Source organism: Aythya ferina (genome assembly GCF_964211825.1).
Source record: "Aythya ferina genome assembly, chromosome: 2".
Lineage (NCBI taxonomy): Eukaryota > Metazoa > Chordata > Aves > Anseriformes > Anatidae > Aythya > Aythya ferina.
In genome coordinates, this window is record NC_140297.1 from 39,618,559 (window position 1) to 39,639,164 (window position 20,606).

General features: G+C 37.4%; 1 protein-coding gene across 5 annotated transcripts in view; it reads right to left on the reverse strand.

Moving 5' to 3' along the window:
• Positions 1-20,606, reverse strand: part of ZNF385D (zinc finger protein 385D) — a 431,386-nt gene that overhangs the window by 44,845 nt on the left and 365,935 nt on the right. For 2 of the 5 annotated variants that reach the window (XM_084509530.1, XM_084509528.1), the window contains exon 6: positions 16,379-16,408. The exons of 2 other annotated variants lie outside the window; for them this stretch is intronic. In XM_084509530.1, coding sequence (XP_084365656.1) covers positions 16,379-16,408 — 30 coding nt within the window. Of the gene's footprint in view, positions 1-16,365; positions 16,409-20,606 lie in introns of all 5 variants that reach the window. One more of the 5 variants, XM_084509531.1, reaches the window with a different exon arrangement.

Genomic DNA, 20,606 nt, shown 5'->3' on the forward strand with positions numbered 1-20,606 from the left:
AAGATGAGATAGAATGAAATCTCACCTAGGAAATTCTGAAATATGTTTTCTCAAATTTTTGCTCAGCATTCCCCAAAGCAATAAGAAAAACAGCAGACTCACATATGCTTTTAAAATCTTGACATCTATTTTCCCTCATTTACATCTGTGCTATAAAACCTTTGAAAAACATTAAAAACAAAAAACACAGCATATCCAACATACCTGTAAGACAGAATTCTCATCCTTCTATTAGCTTCCCTTTAAAACTGAAAATATCTAAAAAGCTGATGAAAACAGTAAAAAACATGAACTCCTGACTTCATTGAAATCATTAAGAATTTCTACAGGAATAAAAATATCTTTTTCTGATTTTTTTTTCAGTTTACATATTATGGAAATCATGACGTAAACATATTGTTTTGATATATAACGTGGCTTACAGCTGTTGGCATGTGGAACATAACTTTCTGTATGTAAAACATGTAACATACTCATCACCCCTTTACCTCACTTACAGCTATTTCATTAAGAGTTCTCCTCTTCATGCCCCTGGTTACATAGAAGAACTACATGTTAATGAAGGATTGAATGATGCAAGTAGCCTGTTGTCAAAATCGTCTGTTTTTCAGCTTTGCTCTACTTTTGAACATATATTCACCTTTGAAAGGCAACGATATATGGATGAAGGTAATCTTGAATGAGTGACATAAAAATCTTTACAAGGATTCTCATATGTAGATAGACTGAAATAGTTGCACAGTCATAAGTTGTTGTTGACTTATTCCCAAGCAAGTAACTTAACCATTACACATTGATCATTATGTAAGCTATATTGCTGATGCAACATGAAATCATATTTCAATGTTAATTGTAAGATTTCTGATTTTTATAATGTTGAGTCTTGGGTTTTAGGCACTCAGAGATCCTGTGAGTGGGACTAGTGAAAAGTGTACTGGGTCTGGCTGGAATGTTAACTTTCCTGGCAGCAGCCCATACAGTGCCGTACTCTGTACTTGTAGCTGGAACAGCAGTGTTATCACACCAGTGTTGTGTCTACTGCTGAGCAGCAGTGGCACAGCATTGGGCCTTTCTCTAACCCTCCTAGGGGGTGGGCAAAAAGTGAGGAGAGAAACATCACTAGGGCAGCTGACCTAAACCAATCAAAGGGATATTCCATACCATGTGGTGTCACACTCAGCAATAAAAGGTGGAAACAGGAAGAAGAGGGGAGGGGTGGGCTCTCGTTGAGAAGACATCGGTCCTCCTCTCGAACACCGGCTGCGTGCGTTGAGGCCTTGCTTCAAGGACGTGGTCAATCATCGCTCATTTGTGGGAAGTAGAGAGTAATTTCTTTCCTCTGCACTTCCATATAGCTTTCATTTATTTTGTTTGTTTTCCTCCCTTTTTCCCCTTTTCCCTTTTACTTCCCCTTAGTTAAATTGTTTAGTTCATGGTAGTCTTTATTTAATTAGTATAATTATTTCCCTTTAATTAAATTATCCTTATCTCAACCCGTGAGTTGTTCTTTGCTTTACTTCTCCCCCTCCTCATCTAAAGGAGGGGGAGTGAGAGAGCGGTTGTGGGGTTTAGCTGCCCAGCACGGTAAAACCACCACAAAAAGAAAACCTAAATGCCATTCCACCTGAATTACACATCTGAAAATGTCACTTTTGAATGCAGAGGCCATGCACTCTCAGTTTCATTGGCTAGGACCAATGAAAATGGCTTCGTTTATTGAAAAACAAATCCAGAAACTGATTTGAGCCCTCTCATTCATTTTGTAAATAACAGTTTTATATAAAATGAGTCAACAGTCCTCAGTTCTGAGACTGTCATTTGCATATCTGTCCTTACCCCCATCAAATTCATATGACTTAATTGTTTAAATAGTTAATTTTTGATCTAACGAATCCTTAATTGCTTAATTCTCTGAAACAACAGAAAGAGGAAGGTTGATTGCAGGTATGCCCAGATTTACATGGGGAACTGAAAACTGAAACGTCTCTGAAATGTAGATAACAGATGAGCAAGGGCTTTATAAAAGGTTATAATGGTCTGGACTAGTCTGCTTAAATTCCACACTTCAAATATCTAAGACCTAGCACTAGACAGAAATTCATTACATGACCAAATTCTGCAGTACCTTTGCACCATACTTACTTAGTTGGAAAAGAATTTACAGATTTATTTCTCCTCAGTACTCCTTGGACATATCACTATACAGAATTAAAATAACACTACTATTTCAAAATAATTATATTTACCTGAAATAAATAGGAAAACTGGCAGATCTCTATTATAGATAGTGCACCATTAGCTATCAAAGTGTAATAATGACAACACCACCACAAACAATACTGTGGCAATTGTCTTCAAAGCTCCAAGAGTGCAAGAGTGTTGATCTGATTACTTATCAGAAGAGTGAATACAAAAAATACCTTTGTTTTCCAATTTAAAACACTACAAATAAGGAATGAGATTTTAGCTGCTTTACACCTTTCTTGAAACAGTTTTTCTAGTGATTGTGTACTTATTAAGATTCTAAGTCAAGGGTTTTGACAATAGAGAAAGAAGTTCCAAATAATAACAACACGTAATAATCACAACTTCACTGCAAAATAATTTTCCTGTTAAAATATGGCTTGGATGTTACTAGCTTCTGAATCTTAATATAAAATCCTTTGCATGCCAAAGTCCTGCTTTCAGTTTCTAATCCAAAATAGCACACATCAAAATTAAAATCAATGCACAAGTCCCCCCCTAAAAATCCAGATGTGTATTTGTACAATGAAAAGTAAAACCAAAGAAACTTGAATTAAACAATAACAACAAACAAAACCACCATGTTCAGGAGCTGGATCAAAGCAGACAGATAAAATTTGAATTCATGCATTTTATTTTTGATGTAGTGGTATAATTCTTGTACGTATACCTGAACTTGCCAAAATTGTCATAGGTGGCTGAATGGAAGATATGCTCTGATGTGTGAACAAGAATTTGAAAACTGTGCAGAAAATACAGCACAGTCAAAAGTTGAGTGCACAGACTGTAAACTCACTTTTGTGAATATGGCTTTTAATTTAAGGCTAGACACATGAGCAAAGTACTTCAAAACTCATATCAATGCACAGCAGCTTGCAGACAACTACCAAGTGGCCTAATTTTTCAGTAACATTATAGGAAGAAATTGATTTACAGTGGAAGACTACTTTGCTGTAGCAGCTAATACTACATTTACATGCCTCTATAATTTACTTCACTTACAGCTGTCTTTTATATTAATATTCATTATAAAAGTCCTCTTCTAATATTGCTTGATTTGACAGGAATGCATTAGCTATGAAAAATGCTTTCTAATGTGCTCAGACAATATTAATACAAGCAGAACCTCTGATAATTGCTGTTACTTAAATATTAAGATTTTCCTTTTTATTTGAATTTACCCTTTCCTCTCTTCTTCAATCCCTTCGCTAGTAAAAGTTTTGATAACATCTATACACCAGTCTGAATCATTTCTGAGATCACACAAAAAACTAAACTGATTCAGTGCTTATAGAAATTTGAAGAAACAAATGTTGCTATGATGTTTTGGTTTGGGGAGATATGTTTTTAGTAGAAGTAAATCACTTTCCTTAGCTGTGATCTCTATCTTATAGTAAACAAATTCTTCCTCTTTAGAAGATGACTTGTTCATGAATATTACTTATCCATATGTAATCTTAGATCACAGTCAGAATTTTTATAAGCATAAAGCAGAAGAACCCTGTCTGTCAGGTTTACTAGAGCTCTATAGAGCTGTAGTAAGGCTTCCACAGAGAAATGTTTCAAATGTACTTCTACAAATTATGTTCAAATTTTACAACAATAAAATGGTTTTGTACTGTCATAGGGCAGAATGCCATGGACCAGGAGCTACTATAAAAATATTAGCAGAACTCTGATGCATACTTGGTAGAATCCATCACTCAGCATCTGTCATCAAGTATATCACAATCATAGCTCAGATTCATAAATATGTTAGTTAATTCACTTGGAACAAAACACTGAAAAACAAGTTGCTGTAAAATACGTGTTATCACTGTTTTTGCTATAATAACTAGAGTCTATTTGCCTCAGGCAAAGAATTACCAAAAAATTAACACTGGGCACACTATAATCAACCGTCTCCTTTCCTTGTGTTTTTTTGTGACATCAGTATGATTTATGTTAATAGTCTAAATGAGATGTCAAAGTTTTCCAGAAAATGCATGTCATGTGCACACCTAAAAAGGCATAGTCTAGATTTGACTTTCTTCAAAGTCAGTCCTCAAGTCATCTTGGCAACAAAACTCAGGGAAAGCACTTCTTATTCCTGATATTGATGGCAAACAGGTATTTAACTCAAAAAATAAATCTGTTTAACTACCTATAGACCCATGTTTGAAATGCATAATGTACTAATGTAGAAATAATATGTTCTCAGTTAACAGGGAAGCATGTGTGTAGCATCATTCAAACTTACATTTACAGACTGAGAACAGGGAACAAGCACGTTTTGTTACAGTTATTTTAAAGCAGATAATTAATTTTGCTAAATTGTGTTGTGTCACTTTTTTGTTTATTTTGTTTTGTTTGTTTTGTATAGAAGTTTCTAATGTTGTGATCTGGGAGGGCTGGTACATCAGCTCTCCTACAAAGAGAGGCAAGAGTCTCTTCGTCTGTGGAGTGAGAGATGCCCTTAACTTGCCAGAGGTTATCATGTGAAACAAATGATCAAGACTATTAAGTCTTTGAAGATTCTTATTCAGGGTGCATGCTCTTTGCAAAACTTCACAAATAGTTTATAAATCACGCTACTACAATATGATGAGTTTTATCACTTCTTTTACAGCTGGAAACTGTACGTCTGATATCCATAAGTATGTCTTATCTGGAAAACAGACAAGTTTTTGCAGCAATTAAAGGGGAAAAATAATAAAAGAACCTGCACACAACTGTACTGCTAATAAAATTGCATGCTTCTCAATCAGAACCATTCATTTCCTTAGCAACACAAAAGACAAACCTTGTATATGCTGCACTGATGCTTCCCTAGCTTGTAGCCAAGGTAGGTTAAAGAAACATTTGAAATAATAAATGTTATTTGAAAGTTCCTTTTGAAGAAAATACTATAAGTTGCCAAAGTACCGCTCTTTTACAAGAGGATGTTTGTTCATATATATGAAAGAATGATTTGGGGTACCAGTTTCATTATTCTGATATCAGTACCATTTAGTACCATGGAGATGCATCTTTCCACAACTACTCTGTACAACTTTCTACCAATTTCAGTTTCTGGAAGAATGGTCTTTTCGGTGATGATCACACCTGAAGTTACATTAAATGAAGAAATGTCTTAAACTGTCTGTGAAATAATCAAATATTTAAGTCTCCTAAGGCCTCTTTCTGGTCAATATATGAACAAGAACAACAACAAAAAACACCTTAAAATAAAATAAATAATAATGAATTCTTCAAACCAGGACTTGAAAAAATTAGTAGCATATTAGGTTAACTATTAATATCGAAAATAAATATGTTTTTACTCAGTTCACATAATCAGAGGTAAATTTAAAAATAAATAAGTAAATAGAAAACAAGATCAAAAGTACCACAGTCTCCTTTCCTTGATAAAATATCAGATCTTGTTTCTCAATTCAGAGACTGCCCAAATGTGTAGTAATAACCTTGAAAAAGATAAGTATATTCTTCAAACTGGTAGTAAAAGACTCAATAGGTAGGAGGGTGGGCTCAGTCACTGGAAAGCACTCCCTGTCAACCATAAACAAGCAGGCACACAATAGCTGTTGCTCAGAGAATGATGACACACTACCAAAAGAAGATAAATGTACTCCTGAATATTTAAGTCTGGAAATGTCAGCAGTATATCTCATGAGTTCCATAATGACAGCCATCTTGATTAGATAGTGTCCACGGTATCTGAGGAAGGCAAAACCAATAAGTTTAGAGTAGATCCACTAGAGTTCAGAAAAGAAACTGCTGTTTTCTAACTTTCTTTTAGTATTTTTTCTTGCATAAACAGCAGCAGGTAACAAACTGAATAAAAATAATGGAGACAGAGTTGCAAGATAATACAAAATATAATGGCCTGTTCTGGATGAACCAGCACAGTATCCACAACACTTGGATATTTTTTTTTCCTTTGTACCACTGTTTTTCCCCTCGGTATTCTCATTTCAAAGACTGACTCTGAAGTGTCCTGCAACATACTAGAAAGACTAAGGAAAGAATGAGACAGAGATTTCTAGTCACAGATGGTTCTTCTGGACTATTACTGATCAACCAATACATAACACAAAATATGTGTTCACAAAAACACTGTTAATTATGAAGTAGGAGTGGGTTAATTCAAACATTTATTTATTTTATTCCTTTGTTTAATGCTAAGAATTGTTAAATGCTTAAAATAAAATGACAGTGGGAAGGTAGTGATGAAGCAGGGTTCACAGTTTTTCAAGGCAACCAGGGACCTTGATTTGGAGAAAAACTACTGGATAATTAATAGGCAGCCTAGTGACAATTCAGCATTTACGAACAGCTATCACAGTAGACAGCTTGAAGGATACTCTGACCTAGGAAAAATGGAACTATAGAGGAGAATATCAAATATCTGTACAGTCAGAGCACATTTGAAACATCATCTACAACAGTAATAAAAGTGGAGTTTAAAGGTTAAAATTTGCAGTAGCAGGCTGGGTAATTTTCCTTTAAATTTATCCAAACACACTAGTTAAGTGCAATTTTGTACCAAGAATCACTTCTTGCCTTTCAAACAACTTTTTGAGCCTTAAATGTGTACCCTGACTTCAACTCAATGAAGCATTTGGATATCTCTCAAAATCATGAAAAGAAGATGCAGTCCCTGTTCAAGTGGTGGTTGGACCCCCAAATATGGCAAGGCCACTGGTTCAGGGTTTTTGTCAATATGAACTGTACAACTACTCCATTAGTTTCCGTGTTGGACTTCCACTCATAAGGGGTTAATTCACTTTCTCCAATTGGTGGTGCAGTTGCCATGTTCGTTGTTGATATCTGGAGCAGGGGATCTGCAGGATCTATGACACAGTATATGCCTCAGGCTGGTAAACTACAGTGAGAAAACAGTAAGTGAAATGAAAGCCCTCTTAGTTCCCCCCTTCGTCTTGGTAATCAGTGCCTGACTATCCAGGTACTGTGCATGAATTTATCTAAATTTAAACAAACAAACAAACAAAAACACACCCAAAAAAAAAAAAAAAAAAAAAAAAAACTATCCTTTGTGCTTTCAGAGGAAAAAAAAAAACAGGAAATAAAAAAAAGAAAAAAAAATAGATGGATTAGCAATTGTGGATTTTCATTTTGGAGGTGTCATTCTTAAGTTTATTTTTGTCATTTTTAAGTTTATTGCCACAAAGGCAATTTTTATTGGGTTAAAAATTCCAAAATCTTATAAGCTTGAAGTATAAAAGCTGTTTCATGTCACAAGATACTGCCATTGACGCTACTGGTCTTCCCCAGGTAGCATGTTCCCAGCTGCTGTGAGCACTGTTACTCCTGTGCAAGAACTTGAGGTGTCCCCACTAGTCATAAATCAAATTACGCAGCTGAAGCTCACTTACATTATTCATATTCTACAGCAGAGACAATACACTAACCCCCCCCCCTCTAGAGCATTCCCCTGCCCCGGTGACCTAACAAAAAACTAGGAATCACATGAAGGATAAATGTGACAAGATTTGCCATTTATTTCAAGCACCATCAATGGCTGCTGATATTTCCTTATAATTATAAACAGGAAAAAGTATTTCCATATTGGAAATATCCAATTATTAAGGACAACTACTGCTAGTGAAATCCATTGGATGGCTGAAGTAGGTAATATGTTGATACAACTTGCAGATGGATCTGCTAAGATGATGTTAGAAACTTGCAGCTATTAAACCAGCAGAGCAGAAAATGAACCAGAAACAGTAAAAAGTAAAATGTAGCAAAGGAAGGGATTAAAACAGCATAGCAGCTGTCTCAGGACTCCCATGATAAGGTGAATGAAATGAAAAGCTCATTTGAAGTCTCTAATGATAGAAAATGGCTATTTGCAAGGAGAAATAAAATAATTTGAAAAGTGTGACAAGTCTTTTTAAAACAAACAAACAAACAAACAAACTTGAATTCTCTGTAATACTCAGCTAGAAATACAGGCTACTGGAATTTATATTAATGTCTACTTTTGGATAAGTGTAGATCTACTGAATTAAATTAGAAGATAGTTCTGAATCTCCTAAAATGCTTATTACATGACTTAAAGCTGACCATAGGTGGAAAAAGAAAAAGAAAACAGTCATAAATTCTGATTGAAAGAAGAAAGAATGCTTAAAAGAAAGCAATTTGGGAATTAAGACATGAATTTCAATTGTGTCATTTAATGTAAATTTTAATAATGACAGAAAAAGAAAATACTAAAGCAGGTGTAAGAATACAAAGAAATTAGTCTTCCAAAGAAATAAAATATCTTTACTTATCTAGAGAATGATATTTGTAAAATAATTCCAAAAGAGTTTAACTAGAATATGTCTACAAAAACTAGTGCCTTGTGATTGCAATGCAAGGTCTGTAATTAGAATCACACAGAATCACAGAACTGTAGGGGTTGGAAGGGACCTCGAAAGATCATCAGGTCCAACCCCCCTGCCAAAGCAGGTTCCTCAGAGCAGGCTAGCCAGGTAGGCGTCCAGACAGGCCTTGAATATCTCCAGAGAAGGAGACTCCACAACCTCCCTAGGCAGCCTGTTCCAATGCTCCATCACCCTCACCGTGAAGAAGTTCTTTCGCATGTCAGTGCGCAACTTCCTGTGCTCTAACTTGCAGCCATTGCCCCTTGTCCTATCCCCACAAACCACTTAGAAGAGGTTGGCTACATCCTTCTGTCCCCCACCCCTCAGATTTTTATATACATTGAGGAGATCCGCTCTCAGTCTTCTCCAGGCTGAACAGACCCAGGTCTCTCAGCCTGTCTTCATAGGGAAGATGCTCCAGGCCCCGTATCATCTTTGTGGCCCTCCGCTGGACTCTTTCCAGGAGATCCCTGTCTTTCTTGTACTGGGGAGCCCAGAACTGGACACAGTACTCCAGGTGAGGCCTGACCAGGGCAGAGTAGAGGGGGAGGATCACCTCCCTTGACCTGCTGGCCATGCTCCTTTTAACGCACACCAGGATCCCATTAGCCCTCTTGGCTACAAGGGCACAGTGCTGGATCATGGTCAACCTGTCGTCCACCAGGACCCCCAGGTCCTTCTCCTCAGAGCTCCTCTCCAGCAGGTTGTCCCCCGGCCTGTACTGATACTTCGGGTTGTTCCTTCCCAGGTGCAGGACTCTACACTTGCTCTTATTAAATCTCATTTGGTTTCTTCCTGCCCATCTCTCCAGCTGGTTCAGGTCTCACTGAATGGCAGCACAGCCTTCTGGCATGTCAGCCACTCCTCCCAGCTTTGTGTCATCAGCATACTTGCTGAGGGCAGACACTATTCCCTGATCAAGGTCGTCAATGAAGATGTTGAACAAGACCGGACCCAGGACCGACCTCTGGGGAACACCGCTAGTCACAGGCCTCCAGCCAGACTCTGCTCCTCCGATCACCACCCTCTGAGCTCGGCCAGTCAGCCAGTTCTCAACCCACCTTGCCGTCCACTCATCTATCCCACGCTTTCTCAGCTTTGCTAGTAGGATGTCATGGGAGACAGTATCGAAAGCCTTGCTAAAGTCAAGATAGATTACATCCACTGTATCCATCCATCTACCCAGCTGGTGATGCCATCATAAAAGGAAACAAGGTCGGTCAAGCACAACTTTCCCTTGGTGAATCCATGCTGACTACTCCTCATAACCTTCTTCTCTTCCAATTGCTTGGAGATGGCATCCAGAACAAGCTGCTCCAATACCTTTCCAGGGACAGAGGTGAGACTGACTGTCCTGTAGTTTCCCAGATCCTCCTTCCTGCACTTCTTGAAGACTGGAGTGACATTGGCTTTTCTCCAGTCTTCAGGCACCTCACCTGTTCTCCAGGACCTTTCGAAGATGATAGAGAGCGGTTCAGCGATCACATCTGCCAGCTCCCTTAGCACACGCGGATGCATCCCATCGGGACCCATGTATCTGTGTGCGTTGAGCCCACTCAGACGCCCCCGAACCACTCTCACATCCACCAGGGGGGAGCCCTCCATTTCCCAGACACTTTGTCCTATTGCCAGGGGTGAGGAGTCCTGGGGGAGTGTCCTTGAAGCAAAGACTGAAGCAAAGAAAGCATTCAGTATCTCTGCCTTCTCAGCGTCTCCCATTCAGGACACCCATTCAGCAAGGGATCCACATTATCCCTAGTTTGCTAGGGATCTCTTGCTGTTTACATACTTGAAAAAAACCCTCTAATTATCCTTTATCTCTTTTGCAAGCCTCATCTCTAGGTGGGCTTTACCCTTCCTCGTCGCATCCCTGCAGGACCTGACAACACATCTATACTCCTCCCAAGAGGACAGGCCCTTTTTCCACATTTCATAGACCTTCCTCTTCCTTTCTATCTTATTGATGAGCTCCTTGCTCATCCACATGGATTTCTTGCCCCCTTTCCCCGATTTCCTATTCTTCGGGATGCACCGACCCTGAGCATGGAATAAGTGCTGCTTAAATGTAGCCCAGCTCTCATAAGCACCCTTGCCTTCTAGCAACCTATCCCATGAGATACTCCCAAGCAGGTCCCAGAAGAGGTCGAAGCTGGCTCTTCGAAAGTCCAGGGTAGCAATCCTGCTTTTAGCCTTACTTCCTTTGCCTAGTTCCATCTAGAACTCCACCATCTCGTGGTCGCTGCATCCCAAGCTGCCCCCAACCTTCACATCCCTAACAAGGCCATCCCTATTGGTAAGAATGAGGTCCAGGAGCACCCCCTGCCTCATCGGCTCCTCCACCACTTGCGTCAGAAAATTGTCCTCAACACATTGTAGGAACCTTTTGGACTGCTCATGCCTGGCCGAGTTGCTTACCCAGCAGATGTCTGCGTAATTGAAGTCCCCCATGAGGACCAGCACTCATGATCGTGAGGCTACTAGCAGCTGCTCGTAGAAGGCCTCATCGACTTCCTCCTCCTGATCTGGAGACCTGTAGTAGAACCCCACCACCACATCTCTCATACCAGCCCACCCTTTAATTATTACCCACAAGCTCTCCACTTGTCCTTCACCCTCCCTCAGCTGGAGCTGGGTACACTTTAATTGCTCCCTCACACAAAGTGAAACCCCACCCCCTCACTTCCCCAGCCTGTCTTTCCTAAAAAGGACATAGCCCTCAATGACAGCATTCCAGTCATGCGAACTGTCCCACCACATCTCAGTGATCGCAACGAGATCGTGGCCCTGTGACTGAACACAGCTCTCGAGCTCATCCTGTTTATTTCCCATGCTCCATGCACTGGTGTACAGGCACTTTAGGGAAGCAGCAGGTGCAGTTACCCCTGGGGGGATGCAAGAAGGAGATACTGGATGGGGGATCGGGAACGCTACCTTCTCTGAGGAACCCTCAGACAATCCTATGGGAGAGCTCAGAAGTGTTTCCCTGTCTTCAACAGTGACAGTAGTGACGACTTCCCCCAGCCCTTCTCTTTCACCTTTAGCTCCCCTCCCTTCCCCCATCAAACCTAGTTTAAAGCCCTGGTAATCAGCCCAGAGAGCTTGCTCCCCAACACACTTGCGCCCCACTTGCTTAGTTGGTGGATTAGGCTTAAATCCACTTAATATGTTCGATATTCATGCTGCATCATTCCAGTATCTTAGATAACTTTTACCTTTGCATGTTCTAGAACACTGCAAACACAAAACATCAGCATGCTTAACAATTATCAATCAAATATGCAAACTCATGAAAACAATTTTTGGTAGGAAAGACTGATTTTCTATTAATTTCCATTCATTTCCATTAATTAATTGATCTCATTTACTTCACTACTCAATTTCCATCCCAAGACTGATGTCATGGTGATAGATTTATAATTACTTGAATCATTCTGTTTACCTTTTCTGAATACTGACACAGCATTTACTTTCTTCTACTCCTGGGTTTTCCAGTGTCTACAGTACACAGAAAACTGTAACAGTTTATGCAGACAGCTCTTTATCTGGTTCTCCTTAAACTTTCAGATATTACTTTTCCTGGTCTTTTGTCTAATTTAGTAATTGTGTTAATATACTTAATGTTGCCATTAGCATGGAAAACATTTAAACATCAAGATTATCATCAAATTGACATAAGTAAGCAAACTGTTTTTTTCTCTTCTCAAATCAAATGTATTAGTTCCCAGTTAGTTCCCAGTTCCCTGTTCCCTAGTTCTTGCAACTCTAAAGAGTGCTTTCCCCCCAAGACCCCACCCCCGAGCCTATGTTTATTTTTGCATATTTCCTATAATGATATTCTGTAATCCTTACTGTCTTACTTATATAATCTGTTTTAGTTCCTTTGATTAGTTCCTTTGATATTCATTTGGCTGTTAATATGCCATAAAATAAGAGCTTTAATGCTGGCAGACTGCTATTTGATGTATCAGAGTACAGTATGTGCAAAGATGAAATGAGAAATACACAATCATTCTTCAAGATGTTTGAAACCCTATAAGAATTTTGAGAATAAGAGAATCTTAATATACCTATCCTGAAGTTATAGCTATGGTTTGCCTGACCTATGACGTACGAAGAACGGCTGAGGTCACTGGGCCTGTTCAGCCTGGAGAAGAGGAGGCTGAGGGGAGACCTCATCACAGTCTACAACTTCCTCGTAAGGGGGTGTCGAGAGGCAGGAGACCTTTTCTCCATTAACACCAGTGACAGGACCCGCGGGAACGGGGTTAAGCTGAGGCAGGGGAAATTTAGGCTTGACATCAGGAGGGGGTTCTTCACAGAGAGTGTGGTTGCACACTGGAACAGGCTCCCCAGGGAAGTGGTCACTGCACCGAGCCTGTCTGAATTTAAGAAGAGATTGGACTGTGCACTTAGTCACATGGTCTGAACTTTTGGGTAGACCTGTGCGGTGTCAAGAGTTGGACTTGATGATCCTTAAGGGTCCCTTCCAACTCAGGATATTCTATGATTCTATGATTCTACCTATAAGCAAGCTATTTATTATATGGAAAACTACAGTAAGTCCAAGCATCTGGACTAAACGCAATGGCACTAAATGTTTAGCACAGTACATTTACTCATGCTTTCAAACACACTCTTCTTTATTTGTTTTAGGCATGATAAGAATATGACAAGAACCAAAATAAAATAAAATAAATAAAATAAAATGAAAGAAAAGGGGAAAAAAAAAAGTGAAAAATTAAAGACCAGACAAACTCTTAAACTTCTTAGGACAAGAGACTGCCTTTGACTTAGAAATGTCAAATAAAAACAAACAAACAAACAAAAATATTCAAATAACAACCACTTTCTGTTTCTACTTTGTCCAGACATTATGATGTCAGCATGAAGAAAATGAATCAATTAAATGAAGACATATCTACTCTTCTGTTGCCCTCAAAGCAGAGGTCCCTTGAAAGAATTTCAGACTTGCAAAAACTTCCTGATTCAGGATCAGGAAGTTCAACTCCATTCAAAATCAATCCATAAGCTAACAAAATAAACAATTACATAATAGTAACAGGCTTCTGAATCCGAAGTTTTATAATAAAAACTTAAAAGAGGATCAATATCTGAAATACCATGACTCTTCTGAAATCCCAAAGACTAGAACTGTGGAGCCTTCAAACCTATCCTATTAGCTTGTGTCAATTCCACTCATAACAAAACAAAACACACCATGAAGACTGTGTCATTAAGCAGATGCATGTTACAGTACTTGATACAGTTTTTAGTGTAATGCTCATGAATATCTGATAAACAGAATCTAATAAACTGGAGATTATTCTCAAGATTTCTAGCAGTTGCAGCTATGGGCATGTGGCAAACAAGCTGACATTTCCTTGAGATACTGTGAAAGATCCTATTTAATATTTCAATGGAAAATGTTTTTCATACTTATGAATAACAGCATTGTTAGTACTGGACTTTCATACTGATACAGATGTTGTGACTGACAGTGGTTTCTATCTGCAGGATTATTCAAGCATAAAATTGTTGTCAAGGCAATCCCAATCAAAAGCAGCTGAGTCCACAGAAAACACATGGTGTTCATATGACAAAGCTCTCCGTGTACATAGATGGAAGCAAAGAAGGATTTTATTGTGCATTAATGATCAATTGAGGCGCACATAAATTACTGTAATTTTTATATCGCCAGTTAGCTACACTCAGAAAGAAAGAAAAAGCCCTAGTTCTACATAAAGATCAAAAGAGAGGCTATTGTCTTCCAAATTACCATTGAGCTCTAATGCAAAATTGGTACAACAGTCTGTGGACTGCTGATAACATTTTGTGCTGCAGTTAGCTACAGATTGTATGAAGTGTGGAAAAGTCAAAGCATAGGTGATTTAAAGTGAAAGACATTGTAACACAGTTAAATGTGACTGCTTCGGATTGAATTTTATGAGCATGTGATTAAGAGAATTGATGAGTATGAATCAGTAATCTCTTATTTCCAACCAAATGAGCAAAAAACAAGAGCATCAGGAAATAAGAACACTTTTTGCACGCTAAAATTTTTCCTTAAGAGTTTTCATTCAAATAAAATTTGAAAAGGGTCAAATTTTGAATTGGGTGATTAGGAAGCAGGCAATGAAGCCCTCTAACTGGCTTTGGAATGCTTCTGTGTTGTGTTAAGCACCAAGCAATTACTCCTCATTTATTATTTCATGCTTGCAACTTTGGAATGCACCACCCGAAATATCTCAAGATATGAGATAGCATGAAGTAATAATCCTTACAAAGCTTCAAGGTCATTGCTATGTTTTGGCACACACTAAAACATTGACTTGTAAAGAAAATCAATTTAGATCTAGGATCTCATGATCCTAAACCCAGAATTAGGCTGCTATTTCTGCTGTGCCCTAAGCGATGCTGAAACGATCTGAAGAAATTACTTGTCCAAACAAGAGTATACTTTATAATATAATAAAGCATAAAGAAACAAAACAACAACTCAATTATACAAGCAGACTGCACTGAAGTGTCTTCTTAGATTAAATATCCTCAATGTAACAATTAAATTTAAAAGGGTATCCAAAGCCTAAGCTGTAGTAGCAAATTGCACACTGGGATCGTACATTAAATTGGTTCTGCATCCTCTAGCAGATTTTTATTAGTATTAACTACTATTCTGAATTTTAAATATAGCTGGCATTTAAGTCATTATTAGAATTAGAATTTCCTTCAGTTACAAAAGATTAACAAAAATCTTTTGTACCTAACAACAGCTATATATAAAAATGCTAATAGATAGGCAGTGACACTTTAATTAAATATATCTTAATGGCATACATATATATATGTAAACAGCATGATTTCATCATCTTTCCTTAAGAAAGAAAAAGTTAGTGCAGTTTGCCATTAAGAAGAAAGGATTAAACAAGTCACTCAAATGATAAGGTAGGGTGACTAAACCAAGCAACACTGGAAATAATCCAATAATTCTTAATATATGGAAGCCCTCATAAACCACAAAGCTTAAGTATTACTGAAACAGATGTTTATAATAATAATAATAATAATAAAAAAAAAAGCTCAAAAGCTAAACGTAAGAGATAAAATGAAAGTGGAAACAAAATGAAAAGCAGAGATGAAAGGAAACTGATTTTCATTTTCAAATGGAAGCTCCTTTTCATTACAGTTTCTGGAGCAGGACCAGGAACTGCAAAAATATATCTATGTATAGAGCTAGTGTACACGTGGATTTGACTACATAAGCCATAAAAGAAAGAAAGAAAGGTGTGTTAATCCACTATATTTGAGGAAACAACAGTCAGTCATCTGCCTTGAACCTGAAAAGAAGGACTACTATTGCAAATATGCATGCATATAAACATTCAAGTAATCACATTCAAAAAAACATTTTTTCTTATTTTTAAATGAAACTGCTGCATTACTGGCCAATTATATGCTTTCATTCTATTTTCTATTTTCTATTCTATTCACACAACCAAGTTTCATTTGAACACTACTTTTGAAAACTTTTCCCTACAACTCAGAGCAAAAGTTTTGAATATTAAATAAAGCATCAGAAAAAAAAAAAAAAAAAAAAAAAAAAAAAAAAAAAAAAAGAATCCTTTCAGTCATTGCTAGAAACCTGAAAGAGACACAAACAGTGCTCTGCTAGGACACGTTGCCTAGGACACCACTGGCTGAATGTAATAACATAAAAATGAAGTTAGTAAACGTAGTAATAGTAAACAATACATACTCCAGCTGCCTACCTTTAACAGGCAATAGTTTTTCTCCAAAGCCTAAAAAATGAGATCAGAAAAAGATTCACGATTTAAAAAAAATAAAATTCAATAAATTCTCTTTTCATCAGTCAGAAATCCAAAATCTATTCAGAAACTTATTAAAATTTTCACTTGACAAACAGTAATAATGTCACCTGATAAATAACCATTTAAAATTAACTGATACAACTCAGATTGTGAACATTAAGTACAAAATTCTTACAGATAAATTCACAATTCAGTTAAAAAGAAACAAAATTTGTGAGAAAAAAATTGGACATCTTGAAGGAATGGGCAATTTGCTCACTGAGGCTGGAATTTGTCTAAGCTAAGTTTAGCCTTTAACTTTTGACCTAGTCACTACAGTTTGTTTCTTTGTTTTTAATAAATACATGCATTCAAATGAAGATAATTACTCTTATGAATTCTTCATTCATCTGGTTTATTTTAGATATGTATTTTAGAATGAGATGAACCGTGCCCTAGACTCCATTGACAAGATTTCCTCTCACACTAAGGAGAATCCAGTGCAATTGTCAATATGTCATATGCAACTGTCGATGTATATATCTATAGATGGTCAAAGAAGTTCCACATAGGTTCTCAGTAAATATTGTGTTTAAAAAATCATTGTCTTTCTCTCCTTTATATTATCAATAAAACCAAAAGGACAGATATATAGTCTATGCAGTTCAGTGGTTATATTCCGTGAAAACGCTGCATTTGAAGCTTGACTTCTCCATCTCAATATCGGCAGAAGATATACTGGATACTGTTCAATATTATGGCCACTACCTACATATCTACAGACCAATTTCATCTCTGGTGTAAGATGATATAAGGCAACAGGTCTGCTTTAGTTTTTACTCCCAATGTCTGTAGACCCCAGAATGTCTGTCATCCCCCAGAAGCATAGTTAAAGGTTGCAAACGGGTGATAAAACACACTATGGAATTATTAGAAAAGTCACAATACACAAAGACAATACAGTATATAACAGAGCACAAAGTAGATGTAAAAAGATGCATTCAACGAGGTCCCATCAATGATCTTTTATTTTAATTGCATGTAAAATACATTTTATAATAGTAATATATTTTACATAGAATCAATGTGATTTGCCTAATGGGAAACTAGTGCAAACCTATTAAAGCCATGCATTAGGAGAATTTAGAGATCTGCATAAATCTTATGCATTTCCATGTTAATCCTCTTATTCTGCTTGACGTTCTTTACGGTTTTTTTTTGTTGTTGTTTGTTTGTTTTTTTACAGTTTCTTAGTTTTCATTTTTACCAAAACACAAAACAACAATAACAAAACGACACACAAAAGATAATAGAAAAAATGTATGAGCTGGCAGCCCCAGTGGGTTGTGGTCAGCAGCACAAAGGCCAGCTGGAGGACAGTCACTAGTGGCTCCCAGGGATTATTAGTGCTAATACTGTCTTCATTAATGACCCAGACACTGAGATAGAGTGCATCCTCAGCAAGTTTGCAGATGATACAAAACTGGGATGAGTATCTGATACACCAGATGGGTGTGCTGCTATTTAGAGGGACCTGGACAGTCTGAAGAAATGGGATAACAAGAGTCTCTTGAAGCTCAACAAAGGACAATGCAGTCATGAAACTGAGCAGGAATAATGCCATGCACTAGCCTGGGTTGGGGGCTGACTTCCTGGAAAGCATCTTTGTGGAGAAGAACTCAGGGTCCTGGTGAACACCAGGCTAGACAAAATCCAGCAGCATGCCTTTGCCACAAAGAAAGTCAATGGCATCCTGAATTGCATTAGGAAGAATGTTGACAGTACATTGAGGAATGTGATCCTTTCCTTCTAGTCAGCCCTGGTGAGAAACACCTGCAGTGCTTGGTCCAGTTCTGGGATACTCCATACACAAAAGACATGAACACATTGGATCAAGTCCAACAAACAGCCGCAAAGTTGATTAAGGGCTTAGAGCATCTTTTGTATGAGGAGAAGATGAGATCTGGGACTGTTAAGCCTGGAGAAGAACAGCTAAGGAAACTGCTATCCATGTATATAAATACTTTATGAGGTCAGGGGTGGGGGGTAAAGAAGACAGAGCAAGAGACCCTTTTCAGTGGTGCCCAGTGACAGGGCAAGACACAATGGGCACAAAAAGAAATACAAGAGATTAGATTAAGTACCCCATAAAATCCTTTTTACTGTGTGGGTGGTCAAACACTAACAGGTTGCCCAGCAAGGTTGTGAAGATACCCAAAACCTGACTGAACAAGGTAATGATCAGCCTACTCTAGCTGACAGCTCCGAGCTGGAAGGTGAAATAGCTGACATCCAAATGTCCCTTTTAAGGTCTCTTCACTGCAGAGAATTCAAAAATTTTGTCATTCTGTGGCATTAGTACCTTCCAAACTCCAACATATCTTCTTTTTCATGACATCTTCCTTCCTTCCACCTTGACTTGCTACAACATTTCTGATTTCTTTCTCTTCCCTGTCTTCCTCTTTTTTTTTATCCAAGGCCTTGGCAAACGGGCTTCTCTATCAGTCACCAACCTACTCCACCTTTAACTATTTCAGAGTTAATCCAGCTGGACTGAAATGTTTTTTTCAAAGGTGAGTTGAATCTGATGACCATCAATAACCTACCACTTCTTAGATAAAAGAAAAAAGTGTTTTGTGAAGGCATGGCTCACTTAAAATTTTCCCACAAAGAACAATTTTCAAATGGGTCAGTAAAAGAAAACTTTCTCCTATGTTATTACCACACTTATATTCAATATATGGATTTAAAAAAAAAAAAAAAGGAAAAAAAAAAAGAGACATCAAAGACTGCTATAATGACAGCTTCCAATAATGTTTTTTTCCTTTTTGGAAAGTTCTACTTATCCTTCTCCATTGATAAGAAATGATGGCTGAATTCTCTGCTGAATTAAAAAAATAAAAATAAAGGCCCAAATCTTCAGAATTTAATCCATAATAATGTGAATAATGTGCTTACAGAGAGTCCTTCCTAACTTCAAATAGTTTCTGAAATGATCAATACTCAGACGTATACAATGATACAGAGATATTGTTTTACATGGATATAAACTTGAACACTCACTCTAGATCCAAAAAATCCATGTTCAGGAAAGTGACTTTACTGGACAGGACATATAATTATGATGACAGAATATATATAATTAATATATATATATAATTAATATAATATATATAATTAATAATGACAGAAAACAGTCTAAATATATTCTGAATGGTTTTCCTAAAGTATCAATCCTTACAGCCAATGTGAAGGTGTGAAACATTTCATGAGGAAAACATATATTGACAGAAAACAGGAGGAAATTTTAAAGCTATCACAGACCTTTAATGACTCTGTAGCAGGGAATATATATAAACGTATCATAATATATGCTGAAAATATTCATTTTTGTTATCACCCCTTGAATTGGCTTGTATATTATCACAAAGTGAGCTTGTCTTTGGAATGGTCATACTTTCAGTTTTTCTGTGCTAAGTAACTACAGGTATCACATATAAAATGATAAGTAGAGATGAAAGGAGGATATTAAATAATAGAATGGATAAAGTTCCCACATGCTTAGAATATCATCATCCATTGTGACTGGCAGTATAACTCTTCATGATATTTTATTCCCCCCAAATTCCTCAAGTTCTAGCCTTCTAAATAGTACTTAAAATAGTAAAAAACAAAAACAAACAAATAAACAAAAAAAACTGACATTTACAGAATAAGCAAAATGATCCCATGTTTTTTCCTTAGTACTTATCTTTCACTATAAGGAAACATTTATGAAATTTATTAAGGAGTCTGCTTGGTGGATTGCACAGTCTCCATTATTTATTGCAATAACACATGTTGGCACCATGTCTAACGAAATACAAGTTTGTATACTGTGTAGTCTTTTTTCATAATCTTCAATGCATAGCACTGCCGATTTCCTGATGGTGTTTCATTGCTGGAGTTGCTAAGTGTGCAAAGAACCAGTGAACTGAAATCCTGACCAATGTGCTGTGACTGATGTGTAATTCACCGTTTAACCACTGCTGTGCATGATGGATTGGAGGTGATATGAACATGACCCTATCCTTAGTGTATTTAGGATCAAGTATTAATCTTCAGCACTGAGCATTTTATTTATTTATTTATTTTTTACTTAGGAAAAGTTTTGGTTACAAATGATCACAAGTACAGGTAACAGAACTTA